Source organism: Acartia tonsa, chromosome 1 (assembly GCF_053477335.1).
Source record: "Acartia tonsa isolate MP-2025a chromosome 1, ASM5347733v1, whole genome shotgun sequence".
NCBI lineage: Eukaryota > Metazoa > Arthropoda > Copepoda > Calanoida > Acartiidae > Acartia > Acartia tonsa.
Window position 1 is genome coordinate 23,099,158 of NC_137260.1, and position 22,892 is coordinate 23,122,049.

At 32.9% G+C, this 22,892-nt stretch overlaps 1 protein-coding gene across 1 annotated transcript in view; it reads right to left on the minus strand.

Moving 5' to 3' along the window:
- Positions 1–12,733: 12,733 nt before the first annotated feature.
- The window catches only part of LOC145315227 (uncharacterized), a 141,305-nt gene continuing 131,146 nt past the window's right edge, over positions 12,734–22,892 (minus strand). The window contains exons 31-33 of the mRNA XM_080155265.1: positions 21,700–21,809; positions 17,366–17,433; positions 12,734–14,447 (exon numbers count right to left, since the gene is read on the minus strand). Of these exons, the coding sequence (XP_080011391.1) occupies positions 14,157–14,447; positions 17,366–17,433; positions 21,700–21,809 (469 nt within the window). The 3' untranslated portion in view covers positions 12,734–14,156. The remainder of the gene's footprint in view (positions 14,448–17,365; positions 17,434–21,699; positions 21,810–22,892) is intronic.

Genomic DNA, 22,892 nt, shown 5'->3' on the forward strand with positions numbered 1-22,892 from the left:
TTGACCGCATCCTTGACTGGCCGGCCCCCATCACCCCCAAGGACTTGCTGGCGCTCCTGGGGTTCTTTGGCTACTACCGCCTGTTCATCCCAGAGTATGCCAACCTCACCTACGAGATGAATCGGCAGAAAACGGCCAAGACACTGACCTGGACGGGTGAGATGGAAGCCCAGCTGATACAGCTCAAGGACAAGTTTCGCCAGGCCCCCATCCGAGCGCCACCCAGGTTTGACTTACCGGCCGTGTTCCAGCTCACCACAGACTTCAGCAGCCGCGCCATCTCTGCCATACTCAGCCAATGCCAGGACGGCAAGGAGAGGCTTATTGCCGCTGTGGGGCGCAAGACAACCGACCCCGAAACTCGCTACCCGTCCTGGAAGGGAGAGATGGCCGCCATCATGTATGGAATTCGGAAATTTCACGGCATCTTGTCCTACCGTAGTTTCCAGATCAACACTGATTCCTCAGCCTTGCTACAGATGAAGTCGCTGAACACATCCACAGGGATTGTGGCCCGCTGGCAGGAGGAGCTAGCGGCCCTAGATTTCACTGTCTGCCATCGTCCTGGCACCCAGAACACCAATGCTGACGCCCTCAGCCGACGGGAGGACGATAATATGCCGACAGCCACCGCCGAAGAATTAGCAGAGCAGGCTGAGTACATTCACACCCGGGCACTTTTGGATGGACGCTACTATTGCCCGCGTCGCCATGCATTTCTGGTGGCCCAACCTGTCCCGTGACGTGGTTCAGACTTGCCCTGAGTGTGTACAGAAGGTCACCAAGGAAAGGTTGAAGTTAGGGATACACGTGCCCTCCCGCCAGGGGTATCCACAGCAAGTCCTGTTTATTGACCTGGTGGGGCCCCTGCCAGAGACACCAGCCGGGAACCGTTACATCCTCACCTGTCAGGATGGGTTCAGCCGGTTTGTCAGCCTCTACGCCATCCCCAACAAGCGCACTCTCACGGTGGCTGAAGCCCTACTGCACCGCCACCTGGCCACGTTCGGATGTCCCCTGAAGATCCACTCCGACAATGGGATGGAGTTTACTGGCCAGGTATTCAAGGAACTGGCCTCCAAGCTCGAGATTGGCCTGACACATCCACCGCCCTACAACCCGCAGTCCAACCGGGTGGAGAGGTTCCATCGGACGCTCAACACAGGCATGCGGCTGTTCCTGGACAGAGACGACTGGGAGCCACACTTGCCTGCCATTGCCTTCGCCTACAATACCAAAGCCTGCAGATCCACGGGCGTGACCCCGTTCCTGGCCTACTTTGGGAGAGAGGCCAAGCTTCCGGTGGACATGGTGCTCCGGCTGCCAGACACTGAGTATGCCTCAGTTCCAGCCAACGTCCAAGCTCTCCTGCAACGCTACCATGCCGTGTACGACGCAATCCAGCAGCGAGAAGAGGGAACCATCCGAAGGAGCGCGGCTGCCTACGAAGGCACGGCCAAGTACGAAGTTGGAGACCTGGTCTGGTATCTGGCCCCCCGCCTGGTGCCAGGGAAGTCAGCCAAGATTACCAAGAGATGGACTGGCCCTTGGAAGATAGTGAGACAAGCCACAGACGTCCATTATGTCATCAAACCTGCCTCTCCAACAGCCAAGATCTCGGAAATCACCGCGCATGTCGGCCGACTGCGCAAATACACCGGAGATGTAACTGCCCATCAGATTCCAACAGACATCCAAGGCGACCTGGACGGCGACGAGGACGCCACTGAGCTGCCCGCAGGAGCTGCGGCGCTGCCAGCTAGTGACCCAGGACAGTTCCCAGTGTACCAGCCGGCAGCCGCCGCCCCACAGCCCAGCGGCCAGGATCGCGACCCTGTAGAAGAGAACCTGCAGCACCAACCCAACGAACCACCGCCGCCGCTGCCAGCCCCAGAGCCACCTAGGGATGCCATCTGGAACCCTGATACTGACATGGAGCCCCTGCCGGCCAGCAGCAAACCTGCAGGAGGAGAAGCGGCCACTGAGATGGAAGTGGCGGCCCCAGAGGGTGAAGCTGAAGCGATGTGTCCCCTGCTGATGACAGCTGTACCCATCCGAGTGGGAGCTAAGAGGCCAAGCAACCTGGACCAGGCAGGCGCTCCCATGGAATTTTACGCGCCTTCCTCCATCGTTATTCCCCCCTTGGGAGCCTCCAGAGTGAGCCTAGGCCTCCGTGTCCAGTTACCAGCCGAGACAGAACTAGTCCTGCAAACAAGGCAAAACTTCCAACGACGGGGCCTGGCTGTCGCCAACCCACGGCTGGAAGCCAACCGGGAGTTGACAATGCTGATATCCAACCACAGCCAGACCAAGCAGCGAGTGTCCCGCGGAGCCTGTATAGCCAGAGCTGTCCTACACCGAGCTGTGCCCCAGGAAGATGTTGTCGTGCGCAGACAGAGGCTGCCGTATCCCCAGGTTCAAGGCCTGGTGGCTCGGGAGCCCCGCAGCCCTTGAAGGGGAGGTTGTGGTAATACGGCAACAGACGGACAGGTAGTTTACAGAATTGCTACGCAGTGGCTTATCATGACAAGCCTTCTGCACTAATCCTATTATATCACCATTTACCTCATGACCGCAGATGACCCCGTTGCGCAGCGGTCAAACTGGACTGGCTAAATATGGGGAGGGGCACGGACACGCAGCTATCACGCGCCCCTCACGCAACTATACAACCGGGAGGCGATGCCTCCCCTTTTACCACAGCTACCCCCACAGGCTGTCTACCGCCGTGGGCTACGCCCTTGTGTCCCACACCCCCTTCAAACCTAACCTATTGTTATAATCTATTTGTATATATATAGTAAACATCAATTGTAAATGTATTCAGTTAAATATATAATTTCTGTATGACTAAATCCTGCTAGTTTGTTTTGGTAGAATACTTCAAGGCTAGGGCTCGTTGGATTCGAACTCGCAACCGGTGAGCTGAAACGCTTCGGCTTACCACACAAGCACCCGATGTTAATTAATTTGAGAGGGTAATTCTATAAATAATAAATCTCATGAAAACAGAATAATTAATCCCTGGAATAATTATACATCTATCTATAGGCACAATAATAAAAAATCGTTGCTCATTTAAAAACAATCGTGATCCTAGAACTAATAATATTATGTTTATAAAAAAAACAAATTGTGCAAAAATTTTAAAATCTTGTTTAGTTACAAAATTGATCAACGTTTTAATTTTCTAGGAACTGATATATATATTAAGAGATATAAGTTTTCCGGAATTGTAATGTAGGGAGTAGATTTGAAATCTGTATCAAATTTTAAGGATTTTTTATAAAATTCGTTTTTTGTATAATTCTTTATCTAAAAGCGGAAATACAAATTAAGTTAATTAATTTTGGCATCTGTGATTGGTGAATTTAAAAAATCTGCGCTCTGATTGGATGTCGTACATCATTCAACCAATTAGAGCGCAGGTAGTTTAAAATCAACCTATCCTATTGGTCAAAATTAATTAACTTAAAATGTATTTTCGCTTTTAGATAAAGGATTTTACAAAAAACGAATTTTATAAAAAATCCTTAAAATTTGATGCAGATTTCAAATCTACTCCCTACATTAAAATTCCGGAAAACTTATATCTCTTAATATATATGGGAAATTGCTAATGAAAATAAATTCTAAAAACATGTGTAAAAAGTATGAACATAAATTAATTCTAAATAAAATTTATTTTCAACATTCATATAATCTAATTAATTTAATGTACTTTTTAGTAGCACAGTAAGAGTTACAACAACTAGGGTCAACGCAGAGATGGAGGGGACATTGTTTTGTTTATTACACTAGTCCCAAATTTTTATTATAATGTTTTATTATTCAACTTTTGGGGACCTTTACTGAATTTTGGTTGGTTAATTAATTAAGTTAAGTTTCAACCACTAATTGTAATCTACAGAAGGGGTAATTTTGTGTGACATCATTGGGAATGTACATTGATTTATCAGCCATGTGCATTTAAAAACCTACATGTTCATGATACGTGGCGGTAAAGTTTTACACATAGGAGGTATAAGTGTATTTTATAGCAATATAATCCAATAAATTTGAAAATAAAAGCATTATGAGAATTTCACTTAACATGTCTATACAAGTATCTTTATTTTATCAAAATGTTAACTTGATGGTGTTTTCATTAAACAACTGATAAAAAAGCATGTAGCACAGCAACAACAAGTAAGTTCTGTTATATTTGAAAAAAAAACAATTATGTGTAGTACGGTTAATATGTAGTTCTATTAAACTGTTTTTAACCTATTTTTAAAACGTATATAAAAAATATACTATGACACCAGTAGAATGAGACTGCAGAGCCTAAATTTGAATTAAGTCCCCAATAAACTTTTTTGGGGGGATTTAAATATTAATTTTTACTGTTGCCGTGATCATTTTGATCCGAGCAAAAGGTCTTTTTTTTATTTGGGTAAAATTCGTAGCTTTTAGAGTGTTTTGCTTCATAAATATTGTTTTCTGGTATAGAGTAAAATTAGGCCTTATGATTTTACTATAAAAATTCACTAAAAAGTTAATTCTTTATAATATATCAACGAATTAACATTAACATGATTGTGTTCTCTCACTTATTTTTAAAACATAAAAAATGGCTGTAAAGGGTTAAATGACAACAAATGTTTATGCAATACAACAAATTTATTTTTGCCACATATACAAATGTGTTATAAAATAAGATTATTCAAACTTATCTTTTAAAATAATTTTAAAAAGTATGTATCTTTTATGTGTACGGTTTTCATTCTTTTCATTTTAATTAAATAAAAAATATTTAACTACATTGGAAATAAGTCACTTTGTGAAAACACTCTTTTTTTGAATTGTAAAGAATTATATAAAACGAGACTTCTTATTGGTTAGATTTCAGAATTATTTGTTTTATTGTAAATGTTAGATTTTTCAATGAAATTAATTGTTTTGGAAAAAAAAATTATTTCCAATGAACAGAGTAATGTTTTTTTATTGTATCAATATAAAGTGAATTATATAAAAATGTTCTGTAAGCCACAGTATTACCCGAAGTAGAAAAAAGCTTTTGCTTCGGTCAAAATGATTACAGCAACACTAAAAATTAATTTTTAAATCCCCCAAAAAAAGTTTACTGGGGACTTAATTCAAATTTAGGCTCTGCAGTCTGATTCTATAGGTGTCCTAGTATATTTTTGACCCCCCATTCAAAAATAGGTTAAAAACAGTTTAAATAAGAATATTTTTCAGATCTAACTGACAAACTATAGGTCTATTCATAACGCAGGTACTCAAATTAACTAGATTTTGAACGACTAAACCATCTACTATTTTTTCTTTTTAATATATGATGAAGGGCTTAAAAAGAGAGGTAAAATTTAAAAAAAAATTCCGAGCTATACTTACATTTGATTTAAATTGTTTTTTAGAAAACACCAAAACAAAAACTTTGCAATTAAATTTAAAAGTTTTGTTTATATTTTCTTGGCAAAAAACGGTGATATTAAGTTTGGCAGTATTGATACATTTTTTTATTGTTTTTGATATGTTATCTTTATGCAATAAGGATCAAATATCAAAATTAAAATAAAAATTATTAAAAAGATCAGTAATTTATAACATAGGTTGAATTTTTTTTCATATAAAGTAATAAAGACTTCTGATTGATGTTACGATTTAATTTGATTTTAAAGGAAATTAAAGGGTGTTTTTTTTAATGGAACAAAAGTGGTGCTCTTTTTAACAAAAAGTAATCATCAGCATCTTATTCATTGTATCAGCTTGGAAAGTTTTATATGAGAAAAAGTATTTAATTTTTTTTTTATAAATTATGCATTAAAAACTTATTTAGAAATATTAATAGTTTAATAATGCATGTTTTATTGTTTAGACTGAATAACTGTAAATGCAGCTAGCTGCCAAACGGCTGACAGCACAGTCTCTGTTAGTACCTCAACAAAACCGGATTTAAATTGCTACACTATTAAAAAACTAAGTTTGATTGAGGGAAAGTATAAAAATTATATTTATTTAAAAATATAATATAATATTAATATTATTTATTTTCCGGGGATTAATTACAATACAAAAATATCCAGATATCTAAAGGGATAAGACAATGGACAATAATTTAAATACATCCTCAATGTCGATCAAAATTCCTCTTCTTTAGATTTAGATTATTGGTTGAAACGTTTGGACAATGGAAAAACGATTAAAATTTGTCAAAAATACTTTAAGTTTTTGATTTTGTGGTTACATTTCTAATTTACAGTTCAATTTTATCTACCGCCCTGGAAATATCAGACATTTTATTTATAATGAGATTAATTTTAGCAAGGATAACAACATCCAGAAATAGCTAAGATTTGAATTTAAAAATGAAGTAGAGACTTTAGGACAAAGTAAGTTTGGGTGAAGGGATTGTTTAACAGAAATAAGATTGATATATAATTTGCAATAGAATCCCACATTATGTTCTTTGTGGAGAGCATAAGGAAAAAGGATAAGAGGATGAATACTCACCCCAATTTCATTGTAAAATATTACTTCCCCCCTACTAAAATAATTTGTCTGCTATTTATCTAAACCGTCCGCGGCTTTTTGCATCTTAATCATAACCTATTCTGTATATGTAAAAAAAAATAAAAAAATTTTATCTTATTAATTATTATTATTTTTCTGTAATTTATTATGTTTTTAAAAAAATTAAAGAAAATATTTTAAATACAATTTGATTTAGAATCTTAAAAAACAAACAGCCGCGGACGGTCTTAGTGCAGCAGAAAAGTATGTTTCGCCTAGTTTAAAAATAGGAGGGTTCACCTTTTATGATCAAAAAATTTTTTTTTTTTTCAAATTAGCCTAAATGTAATATTTAAATCTAATTAACATGATAAAACTTTTAAATGTTTACTAATAAAAAATTAATAGTTTAGCTCTCAGCCACCAGGTTCGCTAGTTGTCTACTTCAAAGACATACATTAAAACTAAGGCTAAATATTAAATAAAAAATTTCATAACTGAATAATCTAAATAAGTGAATAATCTGTAATGCTATCTATGTTCTTTCTCAGACAATACTCGTTTATACAATATTTTTAACATTTTCAAGTGATGTTATTTACCCCTCAGGGTTTGGCCCTTTAGTGACAAAAATCCAAAACAAGAAAAATACAGGCAAAATAAAATTTTATGAACGCTTTGATATTCTAGTTCTATATCCAAAGCTAGATGGCACTGAAAAACTGATTATTATAATTTACAATCAAATGGTCATATTAAATTTGTAAAAACGTTTATTTATTAAAAAATATAAGTTAGATAGACTGCAATATAAATCTTATAAGCTAATAATGAGTGTTATGATTAAAGTCAGTAGCAAAGTCATGAAAAATTAATAATGATAATTTTATATTCTTCCATTAGGTTTCATCAGAATGGATGATAATTCAAAATATTTCTATTTCATCCTATAAAAATTAGATTTATGCTTCAAACAGCAACTATAATTGCCTTGAAATTATATTTAATTTTTAAGATATTCCCATTTTGAAAAGTGGTGGAATAACATTAAAAATTCAGCGCGGCAATTGCTCAATATAGGCCTCTAGGCCCACTGCCTATTTTAGTCCTTCAAATACCTCGATTTCTCTCTTTTATTATTTTCTCTATGGTGGAGAGTCAGACGTACAATGTAATTTAAGACTCGATGTGCACACAAAAATGGTGCTATTCAGAAGCATGTCTCAAAAATTCAACCCCATATTGCAAATTTTCGGTGTTCAACCTAAATAATCAATTACCTATTTTGTTAGTAAATTGTAGAGAACTCTGTTTTTTTTTTACAATAATATAGTATGATAATTATTAATTAGGATTATTTTTATAATAATACGATTATTATATGTAAATCTTATTCGAGAAAGCACCTCTTTATACTATCATTACTATCTTATAAATATTTTCAGATTTCTTGTTATCCTTAATACAAATAATGCCCTTTTTACCAATTTTTATAAACTTATAGATGGAGAATTTTGGCCACATTACCTTCAGACAGAGTCTAATTCTTTTAAAAATCTGTTCCTTCAAAAAACAGCATTATTTACAAATACACTTTATAATTGAAATTATATTCTTTGTGATATTTGCAGACCATTTGATAAAAATCCGACAAAAATATTTCATCAGGTAAAAAACAGAAAAAGTTGTCGATAATATAGGTATAAAATGATATTGAAATATTGAAAAAGGCCGCTATGACATTTGGCAGAACGTCTTTTGAATTACTTTTAGGGTTAGATTCTTTTGAAACGTATGCCCTATAGTGAAATAGAGTAAAAAAGTACAAAATATAAAATAAAATTTATACGATCAAATATCGTAATTTTAGATGATTAACTAAAATAAATCTACCTACGTTAATAACTTAATAGAATACGGAAGAGTTATTTCTCGTATTCATTCGAATCCGGTGGAAAGGAACCGGTTCTCATCCATACGAAAAAACTATGTCTAGCATCGTATTATATCCAGTTTTTTACGTATATAAAAATGTACTACCATAAAATTAAAACCAGTTTTTTTAGCCGGAGCCTTCGGCACCTCGGGGCTAAAAAAACTTGTTTTAATCTTATAATTGCACATTTTATATCCGCGCGCGGAAAGCCGTTTATAATACGATGCGAGAAATAACTATAATCGCATCGTATTTTAGACAGCTTTCCACGGATATTAAAATAAAAAATATAATATTTAAACTGGTATTAATCTTATGATTTTTGTTTTAATAGTCGTGGAAAATTCTCTGTAATACGATGCAATACATGATTTTTCACTATTCTCCTATTGTGTGATTTAGAGAATATGTCTCTAGATTATCCCTATATCTACAAGAAAAGGGTGCTTTAAAAATTCTGCCATCTTAAATGTACTTTAGTTTTTTAATCCTTGAAAACTTTCAAAAGTACATGTCAAAGAAAATGGAAATTGTATAGGAGTACAATTGTAACGATGAAAGTTTTATTGCAACTAAAAATAGTTTTCCTTTTATTTTTAGCTGTATCTCTGTAAGTTAGTTTTTTTGCTCAATAACAAAACTTAAAACTAAGAAATTGAGAAAATGTTTGTCAACCTGTTAAAATCATGCTTATTTTTAAATTTAAATACCCCAAGTAATATTTTCAAGCTTAAGAAAGTCTGGAATAGTTTTCTGTATGTCTCTATCAAATATGAATACCATGGATATTTGGCTCAGATTGGTCATCTAGGGTAATGAATCCATTTTCTGGTTTCACAAGCAAATATTCTCTGCTAAATTTGGTAAAGAATTTAGATGTCAAAGTTATAAATTACCTATTTATTTTTGTATTTAAAAATCGTATTGGTCTATATTTTGATTTCTTTTCCCCAAAAAAACTCAACAACAGCTATTTTCATTCATTATGCGAATCAACCTAAGGATGAAAGAGACAAGGAAGTGTAAATAATACCAACAAGTCTCCTAATCTACATATGGGACAATTTTGTTAATTATAATAAGTGCTCTACATTTTTCTTCTATTGTCTTATCCAGTAAGATCCCTGTATTCGACCAAAAATCATTTTCAAATTAATACCCTTGTCAGCATAGCTGACGAATTTCACGTAAATATTTGTAACATTTTTTTTTTCAGTTTTAACAACAAATTTTAATGATATTCAAGAACTACTAATCAAATTAGATGGAATTTAGATATGTATTTTTTATTTTTAATCAGCTAGCTAAACATAGTATACTGTTAATTACATGTAGTTCGGGTAGCCTTTGAGAACGGGATACAATACAAGACTTATGTTAAGATATCTCTGCACCAAATCTTGCTTATTAATGCAAGGTAATGAGTTGCATATGTTTGGGTCCAAGTCATTACCCCTGATCAAACTATTCATAACGCGAGCCTGACATTGCAGTAATAGGAACCATTTCTAACCCCTTTAGTTATGGAGCGGTGTAGGGTCGAGATTCGAACCTATCACTTTCCTGAAAATGAGCGGATGGGCTTCGTATTACGCCACAGGCGCTAGTTATTAAATGTAGGTAGAAAATATAGTAAATTTTTTTTGTTATTTCGTAAAGTTTAGGTTTCTGGTTGAGAAAATGTATAAAATGTTCTCAACCAGGGAGCAAGGGAGGGGACAATGGGCATTTTTTAAAATTTTATAGGTGTGACCCTTTCAGGTTGAAAACTCAGATTTTTCCAGATAAAACAAGAATTTGCAATAGCGCAACTTTTGTTGGAAATATATGACTTTTCAAAATAATTTTAATTCGAGATGCAGCATCCTTAAAATGATGCTTTACTACAAGCCTTTGATTCTTGAGATCAAAATCCGTGTTTACAATTCATTTCCATAATTGTTATTATTTTAACTTTAGAAAATTAAGTAACCAGACCATTTTACTTTTACGACTTCTTTTACCCAAATTTTTGTATTGTATTTAATACAAAGCTTAGACATGAAAAAACCTTTAAGTACTTATATTATAAAATTTATTAAAACAATTACTTTCCTACAAAACTTTTAACACAAGTTATTTCATTTAACGAAATAAAATAGGATACCTTGCAACAAAATTTGGTACTACATAAATAAAAAAGGTGAGAACATAAGTTCATCTTAATTTTAAAAATCTTTAAAGTTCATGAAACATATCTTAGGATAACTGGCAGCTGCGCCCCTAACATCCAGGACAGAAAAATAACATAAAACCATCTTGAGATTTTAATGATAAAAAAATCTTGAATAACTCGTGACTTAATGAATTTTCCCGAAAATTTTGAAATCTAGCGGATCATTGATTACAAAAATATTAAGCTAAAGACAAAAAACTTTCGCCTTTACATTAAATCAATAAGAAACATCTAACATGTCTAAAGTAACGAAAAGTTAAATAATTTTCAAAATCAAAATATTCTGTCTGCTTGATATTGTTTATCTTTTTGTTAACGCGCTAGTTTGCCGCGATATTGCGCATGATTTCTCGTGACGTCATTCATAATTGGTAAGAAACTGCTAAATTCTTGCACGTTCCCTTTAAGCCAGTATCCAAAGTCTGCGACTCCTAAAAATTGAATATTCGATCCATTGTCCCCTCCCTTACTCCCTGGTTCTCAACACTCAATCTTTTGTTCTAGAGGGGGTTTAATAGCGTATACAAGAGACTATCCATAATTTGACCTGCTGCCGAATCAATAACAAGTCACTTGGCGATAAAAAGGGGCAATGCTTGGCACGGCAATATCTCAAAAGCCGTCCGTTAGTTTAAGTTTTGACCTTTGTTATAGCTACACAACTTATAGAAATTATTATCCTTGTAATTTTTCTAAACACACCCTTGTTTTTGTAAAGAGAGGAAGAAAGAATAAATGTGTGTAAGGATTTATTTTATTGCTTGTTGGAAAATCTATTTAATTTGCTCAGGATTTATTTCTTCACCTGTTTCGTTTTGTTCTTACGTGTTTGTTTATTAAACGCAAAGATTCTCTACAAATAAGGCGTATGCGTCCGTACGTCAGTAATTGATAGCTCTAATTGAAAACTTAGAATCATTAAAAAATCTAATAGATTTTACACTTTTTTGAGTACTGTAACAATAAGGTATAATAGCGGGACAACTTTATAATCACTGTTGTTAGGTGGCGTTATTTTTCATTTGGCACTGAATCATAAAATTTCTACACATTTTATCAGTAAACTCTTGATTCCTAGGATAATTAAGAATGATCGGTAAGCTTGCAACCTCATTATTTAAAACTTAGTGTAAAACTCAGCAATTGCTAAAAATGGTTTGTGGTGTAGATGTTGTCATCTTTGTATTTAAGGTACATAAGCTTTTACAGGAAAATTCTTATTCCAATACGACTAACTGCAAAAAGCTTAGACTTTCGGTGTGTATTCACTTCCGCTCATGAATTATATTATCAAGACACTACGCGCGCAGCACAAACAGCCCACTTCTCTTTACTTTCCTCAAATAAATAAATTGTGAAACAACAAATCATGCGTCTTTCTTTTATTGATTATTAAAAGAATGAAAATACAATAACATGAGGAAGTGGAGGCACACCAGACTTTCTTCAGATTAATTATCCTCTAAGGAAAATGGTTCTTTAAGGTCGCGTCGACGAATCTCAGTTTCCCTTCATTGTCAAGTCATAGTCAGCTAGGGATCTTAAGGTATAAGGCAATTCTAATGATGATGATAAATTGGGTGCCAGTATAATTTACAGTCTAATGTCTCATCCCTCCCTAAAGTAAACATATACTTGCGGTTTTTTTCAAACATAGGGTTTGGGGGTTAATGATATACATCAGCCACCTTGTTCAAGTATATTTTCAGGGCTCAGTAGGCGCACGTCAGCCAATTGCAAGCCGCAGAAAAATCAACCTTATGCAATTTTAAAAATCAGCTGGAAGTCTAAACCTGATCCAAATATGGCAATCCCTCATTTCAAAATAAGAGTTTTAAAGCATCTAAAGGGGTTTAAATTGAGGCTCCATCGCGGCTGCGAAGCCCTGCCTATTTCCTTGTTTGTAAAGAAAATGTGTGGATGTTAAGAAATTGGTTGATGTTAATTTTTTTCTTAGTTCTATAAAAATTTGCAAAAATCCTGTATAGGATAAAAACTGAAAATTAAGACCTTAGAAACACACACATACATCCAAATTCCAATTACTTTATATTTAAAAGTAAACATTTTTTTAACAGGGATATGTAGCATTTATTAAAAACTAAATTCATTAAAATTTTTACACTAAAAGATAAATTTTCTATAACAACATATCATTTTATATAGAATTTATTTTATTTAATAATTTTTAATCATTAGGAGTTTACACGGTTTGGATCTAATTTAACATAGAAAGTAGTTTTAATAACAATTATATAACATTCTTTCATACCATTGGATCTAAAATAAACATTTATATATGGTTTTATAATACTTTTTTTTCAATCTTATAGTTTTAATACAAACCATATTTGTACTTGAAAATTAAAATCTAAAAAACTACACTCTGGCTAAAGAAATGAAAACCAATTAACATACAAATGGTTTTATAAATGTTTAAACTAAATTTTTGGCAAATTTGAACAAAATGTTTAAATATGTTAAAATTGAAATTAGTTAGAAAGTAAAATATCACATTTTCATGAATTTTAACAAATTCTATTCATCTAAATAATAAAATGGGTTATTGCGTTTCTTTACAACTTTTGGATAAAAACTGTAAAATTGTCTCTAAAAAATAAACAACTCTTTCATTCTTTTCTATTTCAATTTCAATTTTTAACCCTTGTGGAATACTTAAATTTTAAAATAATAAAAAGGAGCAATATGATGGCAAAAAATATGTACTACTACTATTCTTTTGATTTAATATTCAAAATAAATTACAACCCATAAAAATGAAAATTTTACTGATTTACTGATAAATTAGAGAAAATCAGTCATAATTTCACAATTAAATAATGTTTGGGAACGCAGCTATTCTATAATTTACTTCATTTAATATTCAGTCTATAACTGGTTATAAAGACTCAAATAATAACATGTATTTAGCTGCGCTAGTCGTGCACAATATCGTTTATTTTTGGAATATAATTCACTGGCACATTTTTCGCATATTTTTTTTCGCATAGTTATTTTTGTGCATAGCGTTTTGTAATAAATTTGAATTTTCTAAATTTTAAAAATAATCTAGAATCTAAATACTTTCATAGAAAATGTATTAAGTGTCTTTTTCCATAGAAAATATTATGACATAATTAAAAATAAAAAGTATAAAAATAATCTTTTTCAAATTTAGTATAAAAAGCCATGTATTTAGTTTAAAAAAGGAGATTTATGAAAATAATTGGGAGTTTTTAAAAAGATACTTTATACTTTATAATGGTCCAGAGACATCATCCTTCATTTTATACCCTCAAAATTCTAAAAAAACACATTCCCCTCAAAATTTGAAACCCCTCAGTTTACCACCCTCCACAAAAAGGCTTGGCCATCCATGTTATGGTTCAATAAAGGGCATTTGATGTGTAATATTTTCAGATTATTTTCTCCAGTATTTATTTCTCATGAATCCCCTTTTTAAATTTTATTATTACTGTATTTTTGTAATTACAAGTATTCAACTATATCACACCTTACTGCAATATTCGGACACGACAACAGCTTAGCCGAATACCGTGTTCCCGGTTCCGCCGTGCCTTCCAACCCGCCAGTCAAACCACCGTTGCCATCTTGAATGAGGCGGTTGAATATGGGCGCGTGACTGTCCAATAGCTGTTCAGGAATACCGCTGCCGGTTGACCGATGATTTTGGCGGTGACTGCCGTTACCGCCGACTGTTGAACGATCTAGCCGTAGACATGTTCGACCCGCAGAGCCGTTTACACCACCGTTCAGTATCTGAAAAAAGTAAATATTTTTAAAGATGTAATGGGAACTAAAGATTAAGAAGCATAATCTTCCTTGAATCTATCCCCGTAAGTAACAAAATCAGGGATCTAAAGGGATAAGACAATGGCTGATAAATTGATGTACATCCGCAATGATGACACACAAAATTACCCCTTCTGTAGATTGAAATTAGTGGTTGAACACTTATTTTTATAGACCATCAAATCAAAATTTAGTAAAAGTCTCCAAAATTGTTAAGCCAACGAATAAGAAAATGTTATTGTGAAACTTTGGGAACTAGTGTTTTAAACAGCGATATTGTCCCCTAGATTACAAAAATATTTCTATTTGGCAACACTTAAAAACTGCTGATTTGAGAATGAAGAATCAAAAAATAACTTCCTAATATTGAGAGGTTTATTTATTTTGTGAAGGGTGCTTGAAACAACTGAAGGGCCATTGATTGGAATAAAATATATAATTTTGTAATTTGAAAATTTTTGTATTGTAGCACCTCTAAATCAACAGATTATTTTTTTAAAGAAAATAGTCTTGTCTTTAAATTTTAATGTAATATTAAAGTTGAGCAAAGTTGAGATTTCTTGTTATTAAACTATTTTCTCGTATTCATTCGAATCCGGTGGATAGGAACCGGTTCTCATCAATACGAAAAAACTATGTCTAGCATCGTATTATAAACCGCTTTCTACGAATATAGAAATGTACAATCATAAGATTGAAACCATTTTTTAGCCCGTGCCTTCGGCATCTCGGGGCTAAAAAACTAGTTTTAATCTAATAATTGTACATTCTATATCCGCGGAAAGCGGTTTATAATACGATGAAAGAAATAACTAAACTAATATTTTATTAAATATATGCAAAGAGGTAGTAGTAGTAGTTCCTAAAAAAAACTATTTAATAGTTTTATAAGATATTAACTCTATTGTAGGTAAGAAATTTTGATAAATAACCTATTTATTAGTCTACTATACTATTAACTCTATTGTATTAAAGTTATGTGAATAAAAGAGTCTTTATTCAAATAATTATTATATTATTAACTCTATTATATTGTAGTTAAACCAAGACCATATTAATACTTTAGCGCTATATTATTCAAGCTATGGTTAGGACAATATTTATTAGTCTATTATATTAGTATCTCTATTGTATTAAAGTTAAGCGAATCAGAGAGTCCTTGTTAAGTTTTGAGTAGACAGATTTGCTGATATATGCAAATAATCAAATATCCAAAGAATGGAAATTTCTTTCTGTGGTCAATCATTTTATTCTTTCTATCATAAAGTTTTTTTTAAATTGGTGTATTTTTGCTTTTGGTAGCAAATATGTAGTTACCTACCCATTATTTTATCCACCTTCTCTCATTTTTAAAAAAGTAAAAATTATTTTTATTGGGAGGGGGAGGGAAGGGTGTAATCTTTTTCAAGGGGTAATTTTTCTTGGAATGGTGCTGGTACCCTCCCAAAAAATAGTTATAAACCTTTCCAGAATCTATGAATAGCTTCAATGCAAAGAAGGACTATTTCATTTCAGCTCCTGTTACTTTTATATAAGGATTTTTTTTTATATTTTTCAGATTTAATAAGGAACTTCAATTAAGCCCATAATGTAAATTGAAATAGAAAGATGATTTATTAAATAGGTTGAATTTATCATGTCTGTTCTTTGACTGTGTGTCTATTTGCTACCAATGAATTCAGATTCACATATTCAGTTCAGGGATAAAAGATAAATAAATGTTAAGGGAGAGGAAGATGAGAGATAATAAATAAATATAGAAATAAAAGAAAGAAATAAGAAAGAATGCAATGGAAGATAATATCCTTGTAAGTTACAGGATGTCTATAAATATGTGTCTTTAGAGTGTACTGAGGGATATCAATAACCACTGGACCTTTACAGTTAGCTTCTCATAGGTTCTAGAGCTTTATATCTATCTTGGGTTTAAGGTACCTTCTACCTTCAAAGAGATTCGTTACTGGAAAAAAATAACCCCCCAAATTTTCTTTTCGTTTTAAAACTTTAATGTACAGCAGAGGGTCGACTTTTCCCTACCCTCCGTCACTCAAAAGCCCCCAGAGGTAGTATATAAACTATTAAGTTGTTGTAAAAACCTGACAAAATTTTGACATGGTTAACAAATCCCTTGTCTCTGATTCCACATATTGACTATTCAATCCAAAGATAAATAAAACAAGAATTAAAGGAAAGACGTCACCAGATGAAAATTTATGCTAATTTATCAAGACATTGGAACACATATTAGTTGGGGATACGTAAATGGACGATAAAGTAATCTTTCTATTCAAGTTGTGTGGTAAATAACATATTTTAAAGATTTTAAAGAAGCTTATATTTAAGCAAAACATTTTTTTTATTTTCTCTCTTTCTTTCTATCTATCTATCTATCTATCTATCTATCTATCTATCTATCTATCTATCTATCTATCTATCTATCTATCTATCTATCTATCTATCTATCTATCTATCTATCTATCTATCTATCTATCTATCTATCTATCTATCTATCTATCTATCTATCTATCTATCTATCTATCTATCTATCTATCTATCTATCTATCTATCTATCTATCTATCTATCTATCTATCTATCTATCTATCTATCTATCTATCTATCTATCTATCTATCTATCTATCTATCTATCTATCTATCTATCTAACTATCTATCTATCTATCTATCTATCTATCTATCTATCTATTTATCTATCTATCTATCTATCTATCTATCTATCTATCTATCTATCTATCTATCTATCTATCTATCTATCTATCTATCTATCTATCTATCTATCTATCTATCTATCTATCTATCTATCTATCTATCTATCTATCTATCTATCTATCTATCTATCTATCTTTATATCTATCTATCTATCTATACCTGTTTATTATATTTCTGACAAGATGAGATAAGTTCTTCCTCCGACCTCACTTGACCAAAATGTCCGTCTGAAAAAAAATCTTTAATTTGCGCCGTATGATCTCCATTACGGTTGGGTTACTTAAAAAGGAGTGGGGACAAAACACCTAATTTAAAAATACCTAATTTAAAAATGCCTAATTTTATAAAAGTCTAATGTGACAAAACACCTAATTTATAAATACCTAATTTAAAAATGTCTAATTTAAAAATACCTAATTTTAAATTGCCTAATGTGACAAAACACCTAATTTTAAAAATGCCTAATTTTATAAACACCTAACTATAAATACCTAAGTTTAAAAATACCTAATTTTAAAATACCTAATTTAAAAAAACCTAATTTTAAGCATATCTTAAAACTGTTGTTGAATATATTAAACCAGCGGCTACGCCCCCTACTAGTGCGGAGGGGAATTTAATTGGGGGGAGGGGGTTACCACCCCCTCCAAAATTTCAAAATATAGTTTGAAATAGAAAACTTGACAGACGTACGAACGGACCCATAGACATCCCATTTAAAATTTACCCCTACCCTGGGGGTGCCGAAGTCATCCCCAACCATTTAGGAGGGGGTATTTACCCCCCCCCCCCCCCAAACAATTTTTTTTTTTTGGGGGGGGGGTAAATACACCCCCCAAAATAAAAAATCGCTGACAAAACAAATTTTTGCGCACTTCGTGCGCATTTGTAATACTAAATATATAACAAAATTTACCCCCCAAAAACAAATTACCACCCCCTTTAATAATTTTACCACCCCCCAAAAAAAAGGCTTGAACGGATCGACCCTAATTATAGAAAAGCTTCGCTTTTAAAAATAAAATTTTATGATTAGTTTGTGGCACCTCACATGAGAAATAATTTAATTAGTAAAATCAAAGGTTGAAGGACAAAGAAAATTAATTTAGATTTTTATTGGTTTCTTCCCTAACCTAAGTAGCCGTAGCGTCGCTTTCTTGGGGGGTGATAGTTGACCATCCCCCATTTTAGTTCTAGGTTTATAAAGAAAGATTGAAGAAATATAAAAAAAGAGGGGGGAGGGGGGTAGATTTTTTCAAAGGGCGATTTCTCATTGGAAGGTGTTGTTAACCACCCCTAAAGCGTTATAAACCCTCCCACGACCTACAGGAAGCTTCATTGTAAAGATGAACAATATTGGTTCAATGACTAGCGAGATCCTATAGCAAGAACAATCAGCCAATTGGATTAATGTTATTAAAATTTTACAAAATTATAAAATAGATATTTTAGAATTAGGCTTTGTTAAATTAGGCGTTTAGATAGTTTAGAATTAGGTATTTTTAAATTAGGCGTTTTTAAAATTAGACATTTTTAAAATTAGGTATTTTTAGTTAGGCATTTTTAGTTAGGCGTTTTTAAATTAGGCATTTATAAATTAGGCATTTATAAATTAGGTGTTTTTAACGTAGGTGTTTTTAACATTAGGTATTTTTAAACTTAGGTGTTTTTAGTTAGGCATTTTTAGTTAGGCATTTTTAAATTAGGTGTTTTGTCCCCACTCCCTTAAAAAGTATCTCTTAGATTTTTACCTCATACAAATACATGAAAAAATTCCTGTAAGGTGACAGACAATCAACTCAAACCTGTGCACAGTAAACATGATTTGCGCCTGTTTTGGGCTAAGACATTTCCCCTACATTATCTATTTATGTTGCACATCTTACATATCAACGGTAGGTAAAACTTTTAACGTTTTTGGTTATAACGCAGTGTTGGGCCGAGATTCAATTCCATTACCTACCCGACAAACAACGGATGCTCTATATATTATGCCAAAGTCGAGGGTTATTAACCTGTAACAAAAAACCTGTAAGCTAGAGGCGCTAATTCTTATACTTTAGTAGGAGTTCTCAGGGATCTAAAAGGAATAAGACAATGGCCGATAAATTGATGTACATCCTCAATGACGATACATAAAAATTACCCTTTCTGTAAATTAATTTGGTGGTTGCAACGTTTGGATACCAACCAATCAAAATTCAATAAAAGTCCCCAACCAAGAAAAGCCAACGGATAAGAAAACGTTCTTATAAAACTTTGGGGATTAGTATAAAAACCAGCACATTGCCCCCTCCCTCTCTGAGGTGTGCTACAAACAAAGGATGATTCTTAATTGACAAGGAAGCCATTAAATCACCATTATGGTATTCTCTCTGGTATAGAAATGATCTCTATATTATGTAATACCAGGTAGGAAGGGATATCAGGCTGTTTATTATACACTAGTCCCCAAAGTTTTGTAATAATATTTTTTTTTCTCGTTGGTTTAACAACTTTGGGGACCTTAGTGAATTTTGATTGGTTGGTTCATTAAGTTGGGTGTTCAAACGTTTCAAACACTAATTGAAATCTACAGAAGGGATAACTTTGTGTATGATCATTTGTGATGTACATCAATTAATTGGCTATTGACTTATCCCTTTAGATTTCTGATGTGATACACATAATATTACCTTGTTATCACGAGGAAAGATACTCTAATAATACAATACATTATCTTATTAAGTGTATCAAAACAAAACCATTTACTAATTATAAATTTTGATAGTTATTACTTATTCATTGTATTTTAATTTTAAAAAAATATTTTTCTTGAATCTTTTCTTGGAATTGTGTTTGGGGGATGGAACACATTTTAGGATTGTGTATTTTAGTATAAACGGGTTGCAATACTTTTTAGAACAATATGTTTACCCTTACTTAAAAATGTATCTTTATAAATGAGAAATAAAAGTAAATATTTTTAGGATTGTTAGCTTAAGAAAAACCTATATTTTTATTTTATTACTTGGTCTTTTTAAAAATTTAATTATAAATCTAATTGTATGACTCTCAAACCTTAGTCTTCCCAGTTCCATAAGTTATTTTTTCCTTAAATATTATCTTTATCCCTGGTTGTGGCATGTTCTTTTAAATTGAAATTTATTGCATTCCTTTTTCCTTTTCAAGGATACGGTCGTTATGCAAATTTTAAAATAGGGAAAAATTCTTTGAATTAGACAGCGTAACAATAATAATCCCCCAATTCTCTGGGTCTTAGTTTATGGACTAAAATTCAGGGATCTTAATGGATAATGGCCTATAAATTGATGTACATCCCCAATGATGACACACAAGCATACCCCTTCTGTAGATTAAAATTAGTGGTTGTAGCATTTGAACACTCAACTTAAGAAAACAAAATTCACTGAAGTCCCCAAAGTTGTAAAGCTATCAAATAAAAAAAACGTTATTATAAGACTTTGGGGGCTTGTGTAATAAACAGCCCATTGTCCCATCTCTCTCTAAAAATTCCTCAAAAGTATCGCCATATAAAAAATTCAGAAAAATAATGGGAGGGGTGATTATGGACGGTCTAAAGACATTTCAAATGTTTTACCTCAAAGAAAACTTGGTCCTTCCTTTCAGTATTACAAATTTGAATTACATTAAATTTGTTACTCGGTTCTTTTTATATTCAAATACGAGAACATGGTAGAGAAAGGTAAACATTATAAAGAGATTGCTTAATATTGAAATATTCATTCCCATATAAACAACCCCTTAAATAGTGGATGTAAATATTCATTTATTTCCCTGGTATCTCATTTATATCCCTGGTATGATTTTAGAAGATTTTTTTTTTTTTTGGAAGATTTTAGAATTTTTATTAATTACTAAAAGAAAGAAAAATTATACCAGGGAAAAAAATGAAATTTAAAAACCAAAATTAAACCACATTTTACTAGCATAAAAATGAGTTTTTGTTTAAATGAGAATGATATTCCTGTCCAGTTTTTTGTTTAGGAATGAATATTTCTTACCCTCGTGAATAAATGATGACCTATCGGTCCATCATTTATTCCCTCGGGTAAGAAATATTCATTCCTAAACAAAAAACTGGACAGGAATACCCCATTGTAAATTTTCTTTTCAACAAGATAACGCATATTTCATACCTTATCTTATTTAATTTTGATTTATTTAATATTTTTATCTATTATATCATTTGTTACTAGCAGCCACGACCCTAGCATCTAGAGGCTCTGTATTTGAGGGGGCAGAGAGGGGCTAGAAGAATAGCTTAAAACCTTTCCAATACTTTACAATAAAATAGCCTGAAACCATCAAAGGACATATGTATAGCTTACCTAAAATAGGGAACCAAATCGATTCAGTAGTTATTGACATATTAAGTTACAAAGAAAAAAAAATAAAACTATTTTTTTGCTGTACTTCTTTAATGCAAGGTTTACTTTGCTTTTCAATAGAAGAATTAATTATCCACTCACCATTAAATCCATTGTTAGACAGAGGCATTCTCTCTTCCTCAATATCCATATCTTCATCATCTGTTTGAGTGCACTGATCCTCTAGCCCACCACACTCAGCTCCTTCAACCCTACAGTAAGCAAATAATTAAATGCGGCATTTACAGGAAAAAATGCGCAAAATTCGATTTTTGAATTTAGACTGTGTAATTAAAACATTCGTATTCCGTGACCTGTAAGTGAGGCATTCGATTCGAAGGATCTCGCTAACCCCTGAACCGATCGGGTTCTCATTTACAGGGTAGCTTCTCATAGGTCCCGGGAAGGTCTATAACTATTTTCGTGGGGGGTGGGACACCCCCCCCCCCAAAGTGAAAAATATTAATGTAGAAATGCTTCGCTTTCAAAAATGATAAAATTTCTAATATTCTTTAACAATATTGCAGGAGTTAAATAAATATTTTCATAAAAATTGCAAATATTTGGTTGAAAATATTTGAGGAGATATTATAAAATATACAAATATTTGGAATTTCAATATTTTAAATTAAATTAATCTAAAAATATTTTTGTGTGTTATGATTCCAAATGCCATTTTTTAGTTCACTCCTCTGTGAGACAAAGAGCCTTAAAAAAATATTGAAATTTAAAGCCTAAATAATAAAAAAAGAGTATAATTTTTGTTTAATTCCGTAAAGGGTGTTGGGTTAAAGTCAAATGATCTTTTTAGTCAAACTGTTCTTTATTTTGTACCATTTCATATATATATATAATATTGAATTGGTAATAATATAGAACACTTTGACTTAATGAGCGCATTTGACTACAGCCCTACACCCAACTTTACGAAATTACACGAATAAATGACCCTCTTTGGTTTCTGTATTCAACAAATAAGTTTGTATCTCAAAAACTTTGTATCTTTTACTCTTTCCTTTTTTTAATTAATAAGAGGAAGAACAATTCTAGCCAGTTGTAAAAATACTCAAGATGTGTGTAATTGTTCATAACACAAGAAAAATCTGCATTAATATTTGCACTAAGGGTGAAAACAGGGTGGATGTTAAAATATTTTTCTGAAAGAAAGATACAATTATGGGTGGGATATTTTCTTGTAATACAGATTTAAGAGTATACTTGGAAAATAATTGGCGATTTGGTAGCCTTTTCAGAGTTTGACCATTAAAACCACCCTCATTACCACATCTCCTCCC